Source organism: Pelophylax lessonae (assembly GCF_965119305.1).
Source record: "Pelophylax lessonae genome assembly, chromosome: 5".
Lineage (NCBI taxonomy): Eukaryota > Metazoa > Chordata > Amphibia > Anura > Ranidae > Pelophylax > Pelophylax lessonae.
The window spans coordinates 100,865,889-100,885,616 of NC_138772.1; the positions used below are offsets into that span (position 1 = coordinate 100,865,889).

The following is a 19,728-nucleotide window of genomic DNA, read 5'->3' on the forward strand; positions in this document are numbered from 1 at the left end:
GTACATGTTGCCATTCGTGGTTCCCTCAGTAATCCATGTCCTTAGTCTCCTTATCTTCAGCAAACTGTTTGCGGGCTTTCTTGTGCATCATATTCAGAAGAAGCTTCTTTCTGGGATGACAGTCATACAGACCAATTTGATGCAGTGTGCGTCCTTTGGTCTGAGCACTGACAGGCTGACCCCCCACCCCTTTAACCTCTGCAGCAATGCTGGCAGCACTCCTAAATCTATTTCCCATAGACAACTTTTGGGTATGACGTTGAGCATGCGCACTCAACTTCTTTGGTCGACCATGGCAAGGCGTGTTCTGAGTGGAACCTGTCCTGTTAAACAGCTGTATGTTCTTGGCCACCGTGCTGCAGCTCAGTTTCAGGGACTTGGCCATCTTCTTATAGCCTAGGCCATCTTTATGTAGAGCAAATTTTTTTTTTTTCCTTCAGATCCTCAGAGAGTTCTTTGCCATGAGGTGCCATGTTGAACTTTCAGTGACCAGTATGAGAGAGTGAGAGCAATAACGCCAAATTTAACACACCTGCTCCCCATTTACACCTGAGACCTTGTAACACTAACGAGTCACATGACACTGGGGAGGGAAAATGGCTAATTGGGCCCGATTTGGACATTTTAACTTAGGGGCATACTGACTTTTGTTTCCAGGGATTTAGACATTAATGGCTGCTTGTTGAGTTATATTGACGGCACAGAAAATGTACAGTTATACTAGCTGTACACTCACTACTTTACATTGTAGAAAAGTTTTTCATCTTCAGTGTTGTCACATGAAAAGATATAATAAAATATTTACAAAATTGTTGTGTGTGTGTGTGTGTGTACACACTGTTTAACCGCTTGCCGCCCGCCCGCCGTCATATGACGGCGGAGCGGTGCGACCATTATCCTGGGCCGCCGTCATATGACGGCGGCACTTTAAGCAGGGCAGGCGCGCGATCGCGTGCGCGCCGCCCTGCACTGCCGGTGTCGGGGTGTCCCCGGGACACCCCCCGTCACCGGCAGGGGGGAAACAGCCAATGTGCGTGGCTGTTTCCCACGTGATCGGCTGTGTTCCAATGACACAGCCGATCACAATGAAGGCGCCCACAAGATGACCGCGCATGCGCGATCGGGAGCGCGCAGCGCGGTCATGTCGGTGGCACTGTGTTCCGTAGGAACACAGCTGTCACCGGCGGTAGTAAACAGTCACTGACAGTGACTGTTTACTATGTGATCGGCTGTGAATCCATTCACAGCCGATCACAAAATGTAAACAAAGAGCAGTAACTCAGTGTTACTAGCTCTTCTCTCCTCATACAGTTTCCAGTGTGAGGGGAGCAGAGCTAGAAACACTGAGTTACTGCTCTGTGTACCTGTAAAATGTAAAAGCACAGTAAAATCACACAAATAAAAGGTCCCCACACAGTCCTCAGTCCCCCCCCAATGTCACCTGTCACCCAACAGTCACCTCATCAGTGCCCAGAAATTGACACCCATAACGTTCACATGTGAGCGTAGCGATCGCAGGCAGAATCACAGCGATTCTGCCCGCGATCCGGAAATCATTGCAAATCGCGGGATGCCTGTGCGTTGCCCCTGATTTGCAATAGCACCCCAAACGCTGTGCAATGTTGCCGCCATTTTCGCCTGCCGAATCGCGGTAACATCGCGCAAACATCGCATGACGCCCAAAAAAGATACAAGAGTTTCTTTGGAGCGTCATGCGTTGTTTGCGCGATGTTACCGCGATTCGGCAGGCGGAAATCGCAGCAACATCGCACAGCGTTTGGGGTGCTATTGCAAATCACGGGCAACGCACAGGCGTCCAGCGATTTGCAATGATTTCTGGATCACGGGCAGAATCACAGTGATTCTGCCCGTGATCGCTACGCTCACATGTGAACGTAGCCTAAAGTTCACCGGTCACCAAAGACTGCCATCAGTACCGCCGTGCACCATCGCCCGTCACCTGTCACCCATCAGTGACCATCGCCCGTCACCTGTCACCCCATCAGTCATCGTCACCTTTCACCCCATCAGTCATCGTCACTTGACACCCCATCAGTGATCGTCACTTGTCACCCCATCAATCATCGTCACATGTCACCCCGTCAGTGATTGTCATCTGTCACCCCATCAATCATCGTCACCTGTCACCCCATCAATCATCGTCACCTGTCACCTCATCAATCATCGTCACCTGTCACCCCATCAGTCATCGTCACCTGTCACCCCATCAGTCATCGTCACCTGTCACCCCATCAGTCATCGTCACCTGTCACCCCATCAGTCATTGTCACCTGTCACCCCATCAGTCATTGTCACCTGTCACCCCATCAGTCATCGTCACCTGTCACCCCATCAGTCATCGTCACCTGTTTGCTATATACATGCAATCACTTACTGACCGCCTAACGACTATATGCGTCGGCCATTAAAAGCTAAATACTGGGGTTATGGCAGCAGATAGCCCCCATAACCCCGGTATTTTTTGAAACGGCGGGCGGTCGGCTTTCAGATAAGGGTGGTCCCAGTGGCGGATTCGCCGCGGAATTACCCTTACGGTGCAGGGGAAGAGGTGCCCCCCCCCCCCCCTCCTGCCACGTCCCAGACGTTTTTCCAGCTTACCGGACCCGCCGGCAGCGGGGAAAACTATCCGATCCCGGATCCTCAGAGACAGGAAGTCGAGTGAGGGCAAAATGGCCCTCATTCAACTCTATGGTCTTGGAGGACCGGAGCTACGTCAAAAGACGTTGCCTAGCAACCGGTTTAAAGGGCCGCTTTTTTTTTTTTTTGCTTTTTTTTTTTCCTCTTTCAACAATTTTTTTTTTTTTTTTCTTTTTTAGTGTAGTTGTGAGGAGTGAGGTCTTTTTGACCCCAGATCTCACAATAAAGAGGACCTGTCATGCCTATTTCTATTACAAGGGATGTTTACATTCCTTGTAATAGGAATAAAAATGATCAAAACATTTTTTTTTTTTAAACTGTGTAAAAATAAAAACATAATAAATAAAATAAATAGGAAAAAAAAAAAAAAAAAAAATTAAAGCACCCTGTCCCCGTTAGCTCGCGCGCAGAAGCAAACGCATACGCAAGTCCCGCCCACATATGTAAACGGTGTTAAAACCATACATGTGAGGTATCGCCGCGATCGTTAGAGCGAGTGCAATAATTTGAGCCCTAGACCTCCTCTGTAACTCTAAGCTAGTAACCTGCAGAAATTTTTAAAATGTTGCCTATGGGGATTTTTAAGTACCAATGTTTGGCACCATTCTGTGAGCATGCGCAATTTTGAAGCATGACATGTTCGGTATCTAATTACTCGGCGTAACATTATCTTTCACATTATGGAAAAAAATTGGGCTAAATTTACTGTTTTCTTATTTTTTAGTTCAAAAAAGTGAATTTTTTTCAAAAAAATCGCATTTGGAAGACTGCTGCGCAAATATGGTGTGATAAAAAATATTGCAACGATCTCCATTTTATTCTCTAGGGTCTCTGCTAAAAAAAAATATATAATGTTTGGGGGTTCAAAGTAGTTTTCTAGCAAAAAAAATGATTTTAGCTTGTAAACACCAAGTGTCAAAAATAGGCCCAGTCTTAAAGTGGATAAATGGACAACTTTGTGTAAAGCGCTACTTGGATGTGAGGCCTATGTATGTGGCCAGGCTGTGAAAAAGTCTCACACATGTGGTATCGCCATACTCAGGAGGAGTAGTAGAATGTGTTTTGGGGTGTAGTTGCAAGTATACATGTGCTGTGTGAGAGAAATAACCTGTTAATACGGCAATTTGTAAAAAAAAAAAAATAAAAAAAAATAAATCTTCATTTTGCAAAGCATTGTGGGAAAAAATTACAACTTCAAAAAACTCATCATGCCCCTTATTAAATACCTTGGAATGTCTACTTTCCAAAAAGGGGTCATTCGGGGGGTATTTGTACTTTCCTGACCTTTTATTGTCTCAAGAAATGAGATAGGCCTTCAGTACATCAGGTGTGATCAAGTGTGATCAATTTTCAATGATTCGCACCATAGCTTGTGGACTCTATAACTTTCACAAAGACCAAATAATATACACTTATTTGGGTTTTTTTTACCAAAGATAAGTAGCAGTATAAATTTTGGCCAAAATTTGTGAAGAAAAATTACTAATTTGCAAAATTTTATGACAGAAACAAAGAAAAATGCGTTTTTTCACGATATTTTCAGTCTTTTTTTATTTATAGCACAAAAAATAAAAAACCCAGTATTGATCAAATACCATCAAAAGAAAGCTCTATTTGTGTGAAAAAAAGGACACAATTTTTGTATGGGTACAGTGTTGCATTACTGAGTAATTCTCAGTCAAAGTGTGAGAGCGCTGAAAGCTGAAAATCGGTCTGGGCAGGAAGGGGGTGAAAGTGCACTGTAGGCAAGTGGTTAAAAAAAATTAAATGAAAACTTTAAAATTACATCAGAGCTCAATGGGGAAAAAATGTCATGCTGGATATCTATACTGATATCGACTGGGTAATGTGTTAGAAACTAAAGAATGCCACATAGTTTGATGGAAACTAAAATTACCAACCTACACGGCTGAATTTAAAGACCCCTCCCCCCGAAAATCTAAGTGAAAAAATGATGCAGCAGACTAGTCCATTTTGCTGAAATTTCACTGCAGCAACTCAAAATGGTACTCAGTAGTTTGCATTGGCTCCACGTGCTTGTTTGCATGCCTGACAACTTTGGTGCATGCTCCTACAGAGTCAACGGATGGTGTCCTGGGGTATTTCCTCCAGATGGGAACCATAGCATCACTGAGCTCCTAAACAGACTGAGGTGCAACCTAGCAGTGTTGGATGGACCGAAACACAATGTCCCAGAGGTGTTCTGTTGGATTTAGGTCAGGCATTCGTGGGGGCTGTTCAATGGTATCAATTCATTCATCCTCCAGTAACTGACTGCATACTTTCACCACATCATGTCATGCACCATGGGAAACCCAGGACCCACTGCAACAGCGTAGGGTCTGACAATGGGTCCAAGAATTTAATTCCAATACCCAATTACAGTCAGGGTGCCATTGTCTAGCCTATAGAGGTCTGTGCATCCCTCCATGGATATGGCTCCCCAGACCATCACTGACGTACCACCAAGCTGGTAATGCTGAATGATGTTACAGGTAGCATAACATTCTCCACGGCTTTTTCAGACCCTTTCACGTCTGTCACGTGCTCAGGGTGAACCTGCTCTCATCTGTGAAAATTACAGGGCGCCAGTGGCGGACCTGCCAATTCTGGTGTTCATTGGCGAATGCCAGTCGATCTCCATGGTGCCTGGCAGTGAGCACAGAGCCCACTAGAGGACGTCGGGCCCTCAGGCCACCCTCATGAAGTCTCTTTGATTGTTTGGTCAGAGACATTCACACCAGTGCCCTGTTGGAGATATTTTTTTAGGGCTCTGGCAGTGCTCATCCTTTTCCTCCTTGCACAAAGGAGTAGATACCAGTCCTGCTGATGGGTTAAGGACCTTCTATGGCCCTGTCCAGCTCCCCTAGAGTAACTGCCTGTCCCCTGGAATCTCCTCTTTGCTCTTGAGACTGTGCAAAACTTCTGGCAATCGCACGTATTGATGTGCCATCCTGGAGGAGTTGGACTGCCTGTGCAGCCTCTATAGGGTCCAGGTATCGCCTCATGCTACCAGTAGTGACACTGACCCTAGCCAAATGCAAAACTAGTGAAAACAGTCAGAAAAGATGAGTAGGGAAAAAATGTCAGTGGCCTTCACCTGTAAAACCATTCCTGGTTTGAAGGTTGACTCATCATTGGCCATCTAGTGCCTGTTAATTGCAATAACACCAAAGCAGCTGAAATTCATTAACCCCCTCTGCTTCTTAACTGCCCGGATCAATATCCCAGGAGTTTAATTGACTTGATGCTATACTCTGATTAAAAAGTGATCCTTTAATTTTTTTGAGCATTTTGTGCGTATATATATATATATATATATATATATATATATATATATATATATATATATATATATATAATATATATATATATATAATTTTGAAAGGGGAACCTTCTTGTAAATCTTCATCCATGGAACATTTCCTGCTATATTTAGTTTTAGTTCTGTCTCTTTAATGAACAAAGTTCTCTTTATCTGATCATGTTTTTGCTCCTTGGTTTGTAGCTGCTGCACTCTATTCAGATGCCTATTGCACAGTTTGTGAACACGGTTCAGTGCTGGAAGATGGCCTCTTCAGAAGTCCACCGAGGGATGCTCTCCACAATCATCGCAGCTGTGGTAGTGGAAATAAGCCAATTATTGCATAAAGTAGGTATTGATGGTTTTTAGTCATGCAGTGGGTTGTTCTCAGCAGTGTTAATTTTGACCTTAACCACTTACCGCAAACTGACGTAGATCTACGTCGGCAGACTTTGCGGGGGTATACCAGGAAGATGCCTCTAGCTAGAGGCACCATCCCGGTACCGTGGTTAACAGCCGACGGTCGGCTTTCCGTCGGTAACGACCGATGCGGCTCGGGAGCCGCTCGATTGTTACCCGGGTGAGCAGGAGGGAACGTCCCTCCCGCCGCCTTCCGTGACTTTGCTCGGGGCTCCCGTCCCATGTGCTGGCAGGGCAGAGCAGGAGCATACCTTTATCGGTATGTGGCTGCTCCCCAACTCTCCTACCATGTTCTGCCTACCATCTAGCAGGGTATAATGGATTACAAAACTAGGCGCACAGAATTGCAAAAAACAAACCAAAGAGGTCATCTCCATCTAGGTGTAGCGATTTATTAAAAAGAGAAATTACAATAAAAATGCACTCACTAGTGGAAAGTGGATCAAGGCTTGTCATAAACCCGTATAGACCCCCCAAAGGATCACCGTGAGGCTACAGAGCTCTGAAGCATGTGGTTGAGTTCCTGGTGGAAATACAGCGGTCAGGCTTCAGGCTGGAAGATGCGCAGCAGCAGCCTCTGTTAGTAGCAAGATAGCTGCGGTTCCAAACAATACCTCTCTCGGCTGGGTGATGGTGACCAGAAGTGGAGGTGGTGTGGCTATATGTTTCAGGGCAGACAGGTACACCCCTTTATCAAAAAAGATGGTTTGATAAAGCAGCGATCGATCGGCCCTGAAACAACATGTAGCCTCCCCCCCTCCACTTCCTGTCCACTTCACCCAGCTGATAGAGATACTGTTTGGAGCCGCAGCCATCTTGCTACTTACGGAATTCGCTGCTGTTTATGTTCCAGCCTAAAGCCCGACAGCTGTACTTCCACCAAGAACTCTGCTTCAACAAGTCACATGCCTGCAGAGTTATGCAGCCTCACGGTGATCCTATGGAGGTCTATATTGGTTTATGACAACACTTGATCCGCTTTTATCTAGTGGGTGCATTTTGTTTGTCTTTTATTCTTTTTAATAAATTGCTACATCTAGATGGAGGCACCCCCTTGTGTTTGCTTTTTATATGTGCACTGGGACCTCAAGATCTAATCTAAGAGGAGCCGCATCCACTTAACCTGGTGTTCCCTACCACTCTCCTGGCCCTCTTATGCACCCCGTTAAATGAAGGTAGGGTTCTAGTCAGCGCAATAGCTTATTAATTTTCCACTGGGAAGCCCAGTGGAGCCAGGAATAAGGCAAGAATTGCTTCTCTTTTCTGTAACCCCTAGATTTAACTAGCATTTAACCCTTGCAGTGCGCGGTTCAGCTATAAGGGATTAAGTAAATAAAACTGTTCCTGATGATTAGATATTTTGTTTAATGACCCATGAAGCATAAGGGCAATAATACATATTATGGACTACTTTATTTCCTTAATAATTGTAAAAAGTAAATCTCAATTGTATGGTTAGATTTCAGATCCAGAGGAGGTTGCCATTCCAGCATCTGTATCAGAGTTACCGCCGTTGTCTAGGTGCTTAATATCTGTTGTTATAAAGACATCCAGTGTACTGAAGTAAGTTGGCTTGCATATGTATAAACACTTTGCATTGGTATGCTATTAAAGTTCACCATGTTATTGTGGGTTTTGACAGTTTGCTGTGTTTGAACTGTAAAGGAATGGGTTGGAACAGAAATCTGCACTACACACACCACTGCAGGGGGGGTGGGGGGTCTTGGGGGGGGGGGGGGTGTTGGCTGTGCGATGACACATGGAATTCACAACTATCTGTGTGTGTAGGATTGATCAATTTCGAACACACTTCTCGGAGAAAGATGCAGTTTTCCCATGCATTTATATTTAAATAAACCATATTCTCTTTACAGTTCATTTTTAGGTGAACTTGCTACATGTGTTTCAGCAGAAGAAATTGAGGGAATACTAAGCTTGACTGCATCCCTGCATATCATTATGGTCAGCAGTAAAGGTATGAGACACGTTCACCTTGGTTTGTCAGCCTAAAGAACACATCTGCATTGTGTATACTGTATAATTCAGGGGCGTAACTGCAGAGGTTGCAATTGCAACCGAGCCCCATGCTCCAGGGGGTCTGTGCTCCTCCCCTGTACACCTGGATAGGAGGGGCAGCGAGGGCAGCATGTAGAGAAATCACTGTCCTCCTTTTTCCTCCTGCTGCAGGAGGAAAATGGAGGAGATTGGTTTCTCTGTATGCTGCCCCCGCCACTCCTCCTATCCAGGTGTACAGGGGAGCCTCTGGGCCCCTGTGTGCTCCTCCCCCCCCCCCACCCCCCCACTGTGCTCCCTTCCCTCTCCTGCCGGCTGTTGCAGGGGATGTTTCACAATAGAGAACCAGGAAGGGGTCGATAAATATAATATTCCTTTTCTGAATGGACAGTCCTAGTCAGTGACATTGTAATAAACATAAAATGATAAAAAATAATACAATTAAAATACCAAGAAATTAAAACTACTGACACCAGTGGGCGAACTTCCAGGATCGCAAAGGTCACACTTGCAACCGGGCCCTGGGGAGGCCCCAAGATGGCAGGAAGGGGGCCCACTGCAGAACTTGTGAAAGGGTCCCGCAGCGGGACCGTAATAAAGGGCCCCGCAATGAGAGTAAAGGGCCCCAGGATCAGTGGGAAGAGCCCCAGACTTGAACGGAAGGGCCCCAGCCAGGGGTCCGGGGGGCTCTTCATGGTTTCTTGCACCGGGGCCCTGAAGGTTCTAGTTACGCCTCTGGTACAATTGTTTCAGCAAAACAATTCAAATTAGAATTTCCTGTTTAAATGAAAGCCCCCTGCTGTCTTCCTCTGATACTTTCTTGTAGCCATATAAAGGAAAAACCCCTACAGATTATTGGGATACCAAGCCTCATTTTAACTTTTAAAACCTCTTATTAGGCTCCATACACACTAGCATTTTTTTTTAGAAGCTCAAAAAAACACTAGATGAAAAACGCTGATAATAGTATTTTGGTGCCGGCTGTATTAGCGTTTTAGTAGCTTTTAAGAGCGTTTAGCATTTTTTTCTGCTGGAAAAATGCTCCAAAACTTTTTTTTTTTTTGTGTGTTCCCATATGCTGAATCTCAAAAAAACGTTAATAGCCTAAAATATTGTGCATGGACATGTAGGATAACACTATTTAGCTTCTAGGAGCAGAAAAAAATGCCAAGAACAGCTTCTAGGTAGGAGCTTAAAGCGGAGTTCCACCCTGGATTTGTTTTTTTTTTTTTTTAATACCCCCGGGACAGTCAGGGCTAGTGCATTCCACAATGGCTAGCCTCTGATCTGTCCCGGGTTGCACTTACCTGCAAGACGAAATACTTACCTTGCAAACGTCTTGTCCAGCGCTGCCATCTCAGATGTGGGCAGCTTGAAGCCAGCGCGTCCTCTTCGGCGTCTTCTTCCGCCTTCTGTGGTCCCACGATGCTCTGCGCCGGCCCCGACGTCACTTCCGGGTCACGCGCGTCACCCCTCCACAGCTTCTGGGCATGCCCAGAAGCTGTTTAGAAGGGGATGACGCGCGCGACCCGGAACTGACGTCGGGGCCGGTGCAGGCGCAATGATTCCTGGGAGCTATGACGTCCAGCTCCCAGGAATCATTGCAGAGACAGGAAGTGACGACGGGCCGCGGCCGAGGAAGGAGGAAGAAGGAAGTAAGGTAAGTATATTTTGTTCGCTACGAGGTAAGTAAAAAAAAAAAAAATATGCGATTATCCATTTCTTTTTCAGGTGACCCGGAGCGAGAAGATGGAGGTAAGTATAAAAATAGGGTGGAACTCCACTTTAAACACTAGTGTTTATGAAGCCTAACTTTTCAACTAATGATTCTTTGAATGTTTTTTAATCATCCTTTAAGTTGAGAAATCTCTAAAGTTCGATCAGCTTTAATCTGTATTGTAGCAATGTGTTAGCAGGGAGTAGGTAGGAATGTGAAACCTTGCAGTCCTAACTAATGTGACTGGAACCTGGAAATTGTTTTTGTATTTTTGTTTTTTTTTTTTTGTTTTTTTACAAACTTGCAGCATCTCTTAAGGCTCCGTTCACATGTAGGCGTTGGCGTTTTTCAGGCGTTTGTTTATCGTTTTACAGGCGTTTTTGCAAGCGTTTTTTTGGGCGTTTTTAACAGGTGTTTTTGGTGACCAATGGAAAAGCAGAGTGTTTTTTTTTTACAACATTTGCAAAGGAACCTCCCAGGGACCTCCTCCTCTGCATTGGACCTCCCAGGGACCTCCTCTTCTGCATGATCTTTTTTTTTTATGGTTCTGGACATGCTACAGAGCTGAAACTTCACAGGTACACTTTTTAGACCCCCCAGACACTAAAATTAAAACTAAATCCAAAGAAATCTTTTTTTTTTATTTTTTTTATTTTTTTCAATAATTGGCTCTCTATCAAAAACGACAATTTTTAAAAACTTTTTTTCTCTATCGCTCATTGACAGACGTAGTCTTCTTGATTCTCAAGAGCTGGGTTATGTTGTCTCCGCAGGAGTAGGACTAGGCAGAATGACAAAACGTTCTGGCTCCACCCTAGGGGCAGTCCCTGAGGGTATATCCTCCCTCTCTCTGCTACAGGGAATCAGTTTTTTTCTGTCTAGTCAGGAGTAAGGACCTAAGTTCCTTGCTGGGATCTTTTGGTCCTGGCAAGACTTTTTTTCTTTAAGAAAAAGACATTTTTTAGGTAGTTTTCTCCAGTGTTTTTTTCCTGTGAGCTCTTCAAGCAAAAATGCCGGACTGGGCGACACTTGTGGTCACCCCAGCCGGCCTACGAGCGCGCGCAGACCATGGCATTGCGCTTGGTCGGCCGCGACATATTCAAGTAAGTATGCGGGGCCGGGCGACGGGCTGGATGTTGAGATCCAGTGGTCACCCCGGTTTCTGCCTAAGAGCGCGTGCAGACCAGTGCGCTGAGTCGGCCGCGACGGAGTCCCAGTAAAGGGACTGACTTTGCGAGTTAAAAGCTCGCTTGGACGCCAGGTACCAGAGAGTCGAGGCGTCCACAAACCCCCACCCCGGTGGAGAGGGTATTGTGAAGAGAGGGTGCCTGTCGGTTCGGTATGGTGAGTAAACGTTCCCTTTTTTCCTCGTTATGAGGCAGTATATATTATGGGCCCCTCCATATATGGTCAGTATATATCTGATACTTACAAGTCCCCCTTGTAATACAGCATGTGTTTGTGGGAAGTGGACTTGGTTCAAGAGCTAACACTCTACCCAGCAGACTGTAACATTACAGCAGACATAGGAGGTATAATCCTACCTTATGTGCAGTGTATCTCTGTAGATCCATATGTCACCTCTTAGCAGAGTGCAGGTGGATGTGCTGGGAAGACGATATCGGCGGTCCGCCGCCATTTTGCCGTAGACCGAATGCATGTATGTCCTCAGGTCACGCCGGCCGCCATGTTTTTGGAGTCTTATGTCTCTTCTATGGGGGCGGCCATGTTTTGTGAGCCCAGCTACCTCGTGGAGGGCTGGGAACGCCGGAAGGCGTACACAGGGGGCGGAGCCACGCCTTCTGCCCGGGAAAAAGCAAACAGCTCCTTCCAGTCTGTGTAAGACAGACGCTGACTGCAGTTTGTTGGAAACTGCACTGCATCGGTTGGTGAGCCTTGGGGGTCCCTCTCTCTCTCTCTGGGATCGAGAAGCAGGTACTCTGAGGGGCGCTATTGCGCTAGGGGGAGACACACAAAAAAAAAAAAAGAAAAAGTTTTTTTGTTTTTGCTGGCAAAGGTGTCCTGTATTAACATGGACCCTGCCACTCATGTATCTCCTCCGGATCCCCTCGAGGGGTCTGCGGGATCCTCCAGCACCCCATTGACAATTGAATCTTTGTCAGCTATTATGGAAACTTTTGTGTCCCGGGTGGAAGTGGCTTGTCAGGGACAGGGCGCAAGAAAGCGACCCCCGCCTAACCCCTTATTATCTGAAACTTCGGATTCAGACTCTGAGCCTATTTCTGCAGTTGCAGGTACTTCATCTGGTATTGGTGTCTCGGGTCCTGTCTCTTCAGACAGTGAGGAGGATGTTTCGGCATCCGCCATAGCCCGAGAGGAAGCGTTGGTAAACGCACTCATTGTATCTGTTCAAGAGACTTTAAGGTTACAGGGTATTCCATCAGAAATAGCTGAAACTGAGATCCCTTTTGGGACTAAGAAGCGCATCAAAGTGGCGAAGGTTTTTCCATTGCCCAAATGTTTTGGCAATCCAATCGAAGAAGAATGGCGTCTGCCAAAACGCACTTTTAATATTTCTAAACGCATTGACAGGCGTTATCCGTTTGAGGAAACCCTTATTAAGAAATGGACAGAACCACCTGTGGTGGATTCACCTATTGCTAGATTGAATAAAGCCACAGTTATTCCTTTAGAAGACGCTCCGTCTTTTAAAGATCCAGTGGATCGCAAGATAGAAGCTATGTCTCGCACCATGTTTTCCTTGATTGGATCAGCTTTCAGACCAATAATTGCTATTGGTCTGGTTTCGCAGGCTGTAACTGAATGGACCAAGTGGTTACGCCGGGACTTAGAAGAAGTCCCTCAGGCGGTATCAGATTTGTTGGAACAAATGATACAGGGGTTACAGTTTGTATGTGATGCGGCGTTAGACGCCACTCCATTAATGGCGCGAGCATCAGTCTCAGCAGTGGTTCTCAGGCGTACACTGTGGCTAAAAGGTTGGTTAGCCGACCAAGGTTCCAAAAAAGCATTGGCTAATATCCCCTTTTCAGGAGAGCGTCTATTTGGAGCCAACTTAGATGAGATCATTAAGGATCTCACCGGTGGAAAAAGCACCTTTTTACCGCAAAATTTTAAAGGTAGAGGAACTCGTCAAAGACGAGGGCCTTCTTTTTCTGCTCACAAGAGGTTTTTTCGTCCAGCGGGTGAAAAAACTAAGTCCTCCAAAGCTCCTGCAGGAGGCGTCAGGGGTCGTTGGTCGGGCAAGCAAAAGCCCGCCCCCTCCAGACCTGAAGATAAACCATCCAAAGCCTGAAGGTGCGCCCCCACCCATAACTGGGGTGGGGGGACGTCTTCGCCGGTTCCCGGATCCATGGCTTTCCAGAATCCCGGACAAATGGGTTTGCGAAGTCATAAGGTCAGGGTACAAGATCGAGTTTCGATCTCTCCCACCGGCGCGATTCTTCCCTTCCAATATCCGACTATCCGCAGATCGTTTAGAAGATCTGCGGAGAGCAGTCACAGATTTACTACAACAAGGAATGGTAGTCCACGTTCCTTGGACAGAACGGTTTCAAGGGTTTTATTCAAACCTGTTTACAATACCCAGGAAAGAGGGCAAAGTGCGTCCAATTCTGGACTTAAGAGCACTCAATTCTTTCGTCAACATAAGAAGATTCAGAATGGAGTCCATTCGCACGGTAGCAGCCTTCCTGCATCCAGGGGATGTCCTAGCGTCCATAGACATCAAGGACGCCTATCTTCACATTCCCATTTTCGCAGGACATCAGCGTTTTCTACGCTTTTCCGTAGAGGAGAACCACTATCAGTTTGTGGCGTTACCTTTCGGTCTCGCCACGGCTCCGCGGGTCTTCACAAAGGTGTTGGCCCCAATGTTGGCACTTCTGCGCCAAAGAGGTATATCGATTCTAGGTTACCTAGACGATCTTCTGCTTCATGCAGAGTCTCCTCAGACCTTGCTACAAAACATAGAAATTACTATGATTTCTTTACAGGAATTCGGGTGGCTGGTGAACCAGCAAAAGTCATTTCTGGTTCCCACCCAGAGGCTCGAATATCTGGGTCTAATTCTAGACACAGTCAGGACAAGAGTTTTTCTTCCGGTAGGGAAACTCCGAAAGATTCAATCAGCAGTCCAGTTGTTACTGTCCAACAGCTGGTCTTCCCTTCGGACGTGCATGAGGGTTCTGGGGTTGATGGTGGCTTCATTCGAAGCAGTCCCATTTGCCCAGTCCCATACCCGAATTCTTCAGCAAGAGATTCTTCTCAGATGGAATCGGAATCCGGAATCCCTGGACAATCAGATCCGATTGAGCAAACAGACCAGAGAGTCTCTGGTATGGTGGCTTCGGTCTCCGATGCTCAGCCAGGGAAAGTCATTTCTGCCAATATATTGGACGACAGTGACCACGGATGCCAGTCTATCCGGATGGGGAGGAATTCTCGGTCAGTTATCTGTCCAGGGACTTTGGTCCCCGGAAGAATCCAGGTTACCGATAAATGTATTGGAACTGAGAGCGATCAGACTTTGTCTGATTCACTGGACCGAGCAGCTCCAGGGCAGCTCGGTTCGGATCCAGTCGGACAATGCCACGGCCGTGGCTTATGTCAATCACCAAGGGGGCACCAAGAGTGTCCGAGCGGCCAAAGAAGTGGCTTGCATTCTTCGCTGGGCGGAACGATTTGTTCCAGCAATCTCTGCGGTGTTCATTCCGGGGGTGGAGAATTGGCAGGCAGATTATCTCAGCCGTCAGACCCTGGATCAGGGGGAATGGTCCCTCCATCCAGACGTTTTCCACCAGTTGTGCCTACGGTGGGGCACCCCGGATGTGGATCTGTTGGCATCACGATTAAACAGGAAAGTTCAGAGATTCGTGGCTCGCTCCCGCGATCCTCTAGCAGAAACCGCAGACGCACTGATCGCCCCGTGGGGGCAATACCAGCTAATATATGCCTTCCCTCCTCTCGCGTTACTGCCAAGACTTCTTCGCAGGGTAGAGGAGGAAGGAATCCCAGTAATCCTGGTAGCTCCGGACTGGCCTCGTCGAGCTTGGTACGCCGACATGGTCAGACTGGTGGCGGACGTCCCATGGAGACTTCCTCTCAGGGAGGATCTACTGTCTCAGGGACCGATCTTCCATCCTGCTTTACGATCGCTGGCTTTAACGGCCTGGCTATTGAGACCCAGGTGCTGAAGGACAAAGGTTTGTCAGCTTCAGTTATTCCTACTCTAGTTGAAGCAAGGAAAGCGACTTCCAGAAAGATTTATCATCGCACATGGAAGTCCTACATTGCATGGTGTGAACCTTTGGGGTTCTGTCCTCGGTCTTATTCGATTAGTCGAATATTGGCTTTTCTGCAACAAGGGGTTGAGCAGAAACTGGCCTTGAGTACTATCAAGGGTCAGGTCTCAGCATTAGCCATCTTCTTTCAGAAGCCTTTGGCTTCTCATTCCTTGGTGCGGAATTTCATCCAGGGGGTGCGACATCTGGCTCCGCCAGTGCACGCGCCGTTACCCCCCTGGGATCTTAATTTAGTGTTGTCGGTTCTTCAGAAACCTCCCTTTGAAGATATTAGGGAGATTCCTCTACCCACGTTGTCCCAGAAGGTGGCCTTCTTGGTGGCTATTACTTCTGCACGCAGGGTGTCAGAACTGGCCGCATTATCTTGTCGTTCACCATATCTGGTGGTTCATAGAGATAAGGTGGTTCTTCGTCCGAATCCATCCTTCCTACCAAAAGTGGTTTCAGAATTTCATCTGAATGAAGAAATTGTATTACCTTCCCTGTGTCCTAAGCCCAGTCATCCTCGGGAATTTGCTTTGCACTCCTTGGATGTGGTCCGGGCGATCAGGGTATACTTGAAAACGACAGACTCGTTTCGCAAGACGGATTCACTTTTTGTGATCCCAGATGGACCCAAAAAGGGGTTGCCTGCATCTGCCGCGACCATTTCCAGATGGATCAGACAGACGGTAGTGCAGGCTTATTCTATTAAGGGTCGGGAGCCCCCGTTCCCTGTTAAGGCGCACTCCACTCGGGCACTTAGTGCGTCATGGGCCTTTCGCCATCAGGCGTCAGTGGTCCAGGTGTGCAAGGCGGCTACCTGGTCGTCGGTGCATACCTTCTCTAAACATTATAAAGTTGATGTAATGGCATCGTCTGATGCCTCATTTGGCCGCAAGGTTTTGCAGGCCGCAATTTGAGGAGACCAGTGGTCTACCTCGAGGGTTTTTTCCGTTGGAAAATTTTTCTTTAGTCTCATTCTTTGTTTATAATGAGCCTTTAAAACTTCTAGTTTGGCACCGGTTGGGCCTTCTAGATTGGATTTGATTTTGTCAATCCCACCCCTCATTTGTGGCACTGCTTCTGGATGTCCCAGCTCTTGAGAATCAAGAAGACTACGTCTGTCAATGAGCGATAGAGAAAAATGGATTTTTGTAAGAACTTACCGTAAAATCCTTTTCTCTTAAGCTCATTGACAGACGTAGTACCCGCCCCTCTATCATTGAGTTGGGTTGGGTTAAATTCTCTGTACTGCTTTAAACAGAACTGATTCCCTGTAGCAGAGAGAGGGAGGATATACCCTCAGGGACTGCCCCTAGGGTGGAGCCAGAACGTTTTGTCATTCTGCCTAGTCCTACTCCTGCGGAGACAACATAACCCAGCTCTTGAGAATCAAGAAGACTACGTCTGTCAATGAGCTTAAGAGAAAAGGATTTTACGGTAAGTTCTTACAAAAATCCATTTTTTGCCTGATTCATAGTCCCTGGGGCATGATCCAGAACCCTAGGCACTTTTTAGGGGCATTTATTGGGTTTTAGGGCTTCAAAATTGTGTTTTTTGATTCCATATATATATATCTACATTACGGTCACCTTGGCATAGCAGAGTCAATTTACCCTAAACTACATTACGGTCACCTTGGCATGGAAGAGTTTGGTCAGCCTGGCATAGTAGAGTCAGTTCACCTAAACTTCGTTACAGTCACCTTGGCATGGAAGAGTTTGGGCAGCCTGGCATAGCAGAGTCAGTTCACCTAAACTTCGTTACGCTCACCTTGGCATGGAAGAGTTTGGTCAGCCTGGCATAGCAGAGTCAGTTCACCTCAACTTCGTTACGGTCACCTTGGCATGGAAGAGTTTGGTCAGCCTGGCATAGCAGAGTCAGTTCACCTAAACTTCGTTACGGTCACCTTGGCATGGAAGAGTTTGGTCAGCCTGGCATAGTAGAGTCAGTTCACCTAAACTTCGTTACGGTCACCTTGGCATGGAAGAGTTTGGTCAGCCTGGCATAGTAGAGTCAGTTCACCTAAACTTCGTTACGGTCACCTTGGCATGGAAGAGTTTGGTCAGCCTGGCATAGCAGAGTCAGTTCACCTAAACTTCGTTACGGTCACCTTGGCATGGAAGAGTTTGGTCAGCCTGGCATAGCAGAGTCAGTTCACCTAAACTACATTACGGTCACCCTGGTATGGCAGCAGGCTACGGTCACCTTGGTATGGCAGGGTCTGGTCACCTAAACTGCCTAACTGCTGTTCTCCATGTTTCAGGAAAATGTGCTCACAGCAGAGGCATGCCAAAGGGGTGGAGAGCTGGGTGGAGAGTTGTGCTGTTTGAGCTGATCAGGAGCAACTAAACGCTTGTAAAACGCCTGTGAAACGCCAAATATCACTTTACATTGAGGTCTATGGGACAAAACGCCTGTGATCTGCCCAAAAAGAAGCTCAAGTACTTTTTTGAGCGTTGGGCGTTTTCCTTAGGGCGTCAAAATGCTCAGATGTGAACAGGGGTCATTGCAATGAATGGGATTTGTCTTGTTGGGCGTTTTGAGAGCTGATTAGTGAGCAGAAAAACGCTCCAAAAACGCCCACATGTGAACGGAGCCTAATAGTAAATAAGCATTTATTAGTACACTTCACAGTGATGGCATGTTCAGCATGAAGAAAATGGTTTGTTAGACCTCCAGGAGTTTCTGAATAGCAGACCATGTTGCCGAGTTGTTTTGTTTCTGGTAGACTTTTCAATTAATAGATTTTTTTTTTTTTTTGCTTTTAATTAAGGGAAACGCTTGTCTGCTGCAGCTAAAGACATTGCTTCAATAATATATCGGAAGCTGAAAAATCACAGAGAAGTCACAATGGAAGATGATGAAAACATAGAAAGGTAAAAAGAAACCGTATTGAGGCATGCAGCAAGTATCCTGATGTCTGCTTCCCACTTGCAGCACTTAAATTGACTTTTAACAGCATTTTATTCCAGCCATAATATATTTTGTGTTGCAGTAAGAATGTGATTTATTACCTTGTTGCAGAAAACAAATGTAATTAGTAGTGAAAGCCGTTAAGTTATAAGAAGTATGTTTTTCTTTTGTTTGGACCTCACCTATGAGTTTTCTTTTTTCCCATACATAAGTTTAAACCAAAGTCTGAGTATGGACTGTTATTATTATACAGGATTTATATAGATTTATATAGCTGTTATGCATAGTTACATTGTCTATCTTCGACCAATGTAAGTAAGCATGTGCCTGATCTTTGTCGAAGCTGGAAATCACTGTAGTATGCACCATTACTACAGTTATCGCCACTAGCTTCCGGGTCCCGTGCCAAGTGGCCGCCCTGCTATTTAGTGCGCACAGAAGATTGCTTGCTTGGCACAAGTTCCATTCATTGAACACTTAGCATTTGCTCAATAAATGCAAAGCGTTCTCTCACTGGTGCCTGTGCTGGCAGAGAGTGACCACTTCTGTTTACTAGCTGGCAAGGGACCCAGAATCTAGCACCAATTGCTGTAGTAGCAGTGCCGACATACATACTTACCTTGGTCCCAGCTGGAACAACATAACTATGTAGAATAGTCCATACCTAAACTTAAGCTTTTAATGATGGTATTATTGGGCTTGTGACATAACTAGGTTAAGTACATGAGTGTAGACAAGTTAAAGAGAAAAAGGCGATTAAAGAGGAAGTAAACCCTCCTCTGCAACTTTTACCTATAGGTAAGCCTAGGATAAGGCGGTACAAGACCTGTTTGGGGCGGTACAAGACCTGTTGCTTCAAGGGGGGATTGTCCCAGTTCCGACTTCTGAATGTTTTCAGGGTTTTTACTCAAACCTGTTTACAGTTACCAGGAAGGAAGCCAAAGTGTGTCCAATCCTGGACCTCAAGGCGCTGAACTGCTTTGTGTGGGTGCAGAAGATTAGCATGGAGTCCATTTGCACAGTGGTGGCATCTGGCGCTTCGGCTGAGCAGATCCTTGCTCCCCTTGTATTGGACAGTGGTCACAACGGATGCCAGCCTGTCCGGCTGGGGAGGCGTCCTCGGCAAGCATTCTGCTCAGGAGGGGATCTGGACACTGGAAGGTCCAGACTACCGAGCAATTTCTTGGAACTCCGAACAATCAGACTGTGCCTGGACCATTGGACGGATCGTCTTCAGGGATGTCTAGTACGCATTCAATCGGACAATGTCATGGCCGTGGCTTATGTCAATCACCAAGGGGGCACAAAAAGTGTCCTGGCGACTCTGCAGGTAGCCAGCATTCTAAGGTGGGCAGAACGGTTCCCAGGTGGAAAACTGGCAGGTGTTGGACCAAGGGGAGTGGTCCCTTCATCCGGCGAAGTTTCATCAGTTG

At 46.4% G+C, this 19,728-nt stretch overlaps 1 protein-coding gene across 1 annotated transcript in view; it reads left to right on the forward strand.

Moving 5' to 3' along the window:
* NCAPG2 (non-SMC condensin II complex subunit G2) overlaps positions 1 to 19,728 on the forward strand; it is a 174,343-nt gene that overhangs the window by 143,335 nt on the left and 11,280 nt on the right. Inside the window, exons 24-27 of the mRNA XM_082258393.1 lie at positions 6,167 to 6,310; positions 7,842 to 7,945; positions 8,257 to 8,357; positions 18,156 to 18,258. Of these exons, the coding sequence (XP_082114519.1) occupies positions 6,167 to 6,310; positions 7,842 to 7,945; positions 8,257 to 8,357; positions 18,156 to 18,258 (452 nt within the window). The remainder of the gene's footprint in view (positions 1 to 6,166; positions 6,311 to 7,841; positions 7,946 to 8,256; positions 8,358 to 18,155; positions 18,259 to 19,728) is intronic.